This window comes from Octopus bimaculoides, unplaced genomic scaffold (assembly GCF_001194135.2).
Source record: "Octopus bimaculoides isolate UCB-OBI-ISO-001 unplaced genomic scaffold, ASM119413v2 Scaffold_334283, whole genome shotgun sequence".
Taxonomy (NCBI): Eukaryota; Metazoa; Mollusca; class Cephalopoda; order Octopoda; family Octopodidae; genus Octopus; species Octopus bimaculoides.
Window position 1 is genome coordinate 3,046 of NW_026305321.1, and position 424 is coordinate 3,469.

At 37.7% G+C, this 424-nt stretch overlaps 1 protein-coding gene across 1 annotated transcript in view; it reads right to left on the bottom strand.

Moving 5' to 3' along the window:
- Position 1: 1 nt before the first annotated feature.
- The window catches only part of LOC106883610 (hemocyanin G-type, units Oda to Odg), a gene marked incomplete at both ends in the record, with an annotated part of 1,365 nt that continues 942 nt past the window's right edge, over positions 2–424 (bottom strand). Inside the window, one exon of the mRNA XM_014934702.2 lies at positions 2–132. Coding sequence (XP_014790188.2) covers positions 2–132 — 131 coding nt within the window. The remainder of the gene's footprint in view (positions 133–424) is intronic.

The window sequence follows — 424 nt, forward strand, 5'->3', positions numbered from 1 at the left end:
CAGATGACTTGTCTTTCTGCATTCTTTTGAGAGCATGTACCAAGGAATTCATTTCAGACAAAGAGAGTCGTTCAACATTCTTTCGTACAAGATTTCCATTTCCTTCTTCATGTTTGAAGTCAGCAGAATGACCTGAAAAGATATTGGAATAGAGTTATTGTTACTTGTTATGTAGACCCAAATCAACATATTATGCAGATTATCCCTTGACAAAAAATGTGAGACCGTATGCTGTATTTTCTCACTCAGTCTCGTAAAATTTCGTAAAACGAATTGAACAATTAATAACTGCCTAATTGCCTTACACTACACGATTGTACGTAGAGAACGCTGGGGGCAAAACTGAAAAGTGCCTCGTTAGCTCGCAATGATCTTAGTCATGAAAAAGCTCTTCACCTCAGAAAAACTATGCTAGGTTGCTGGG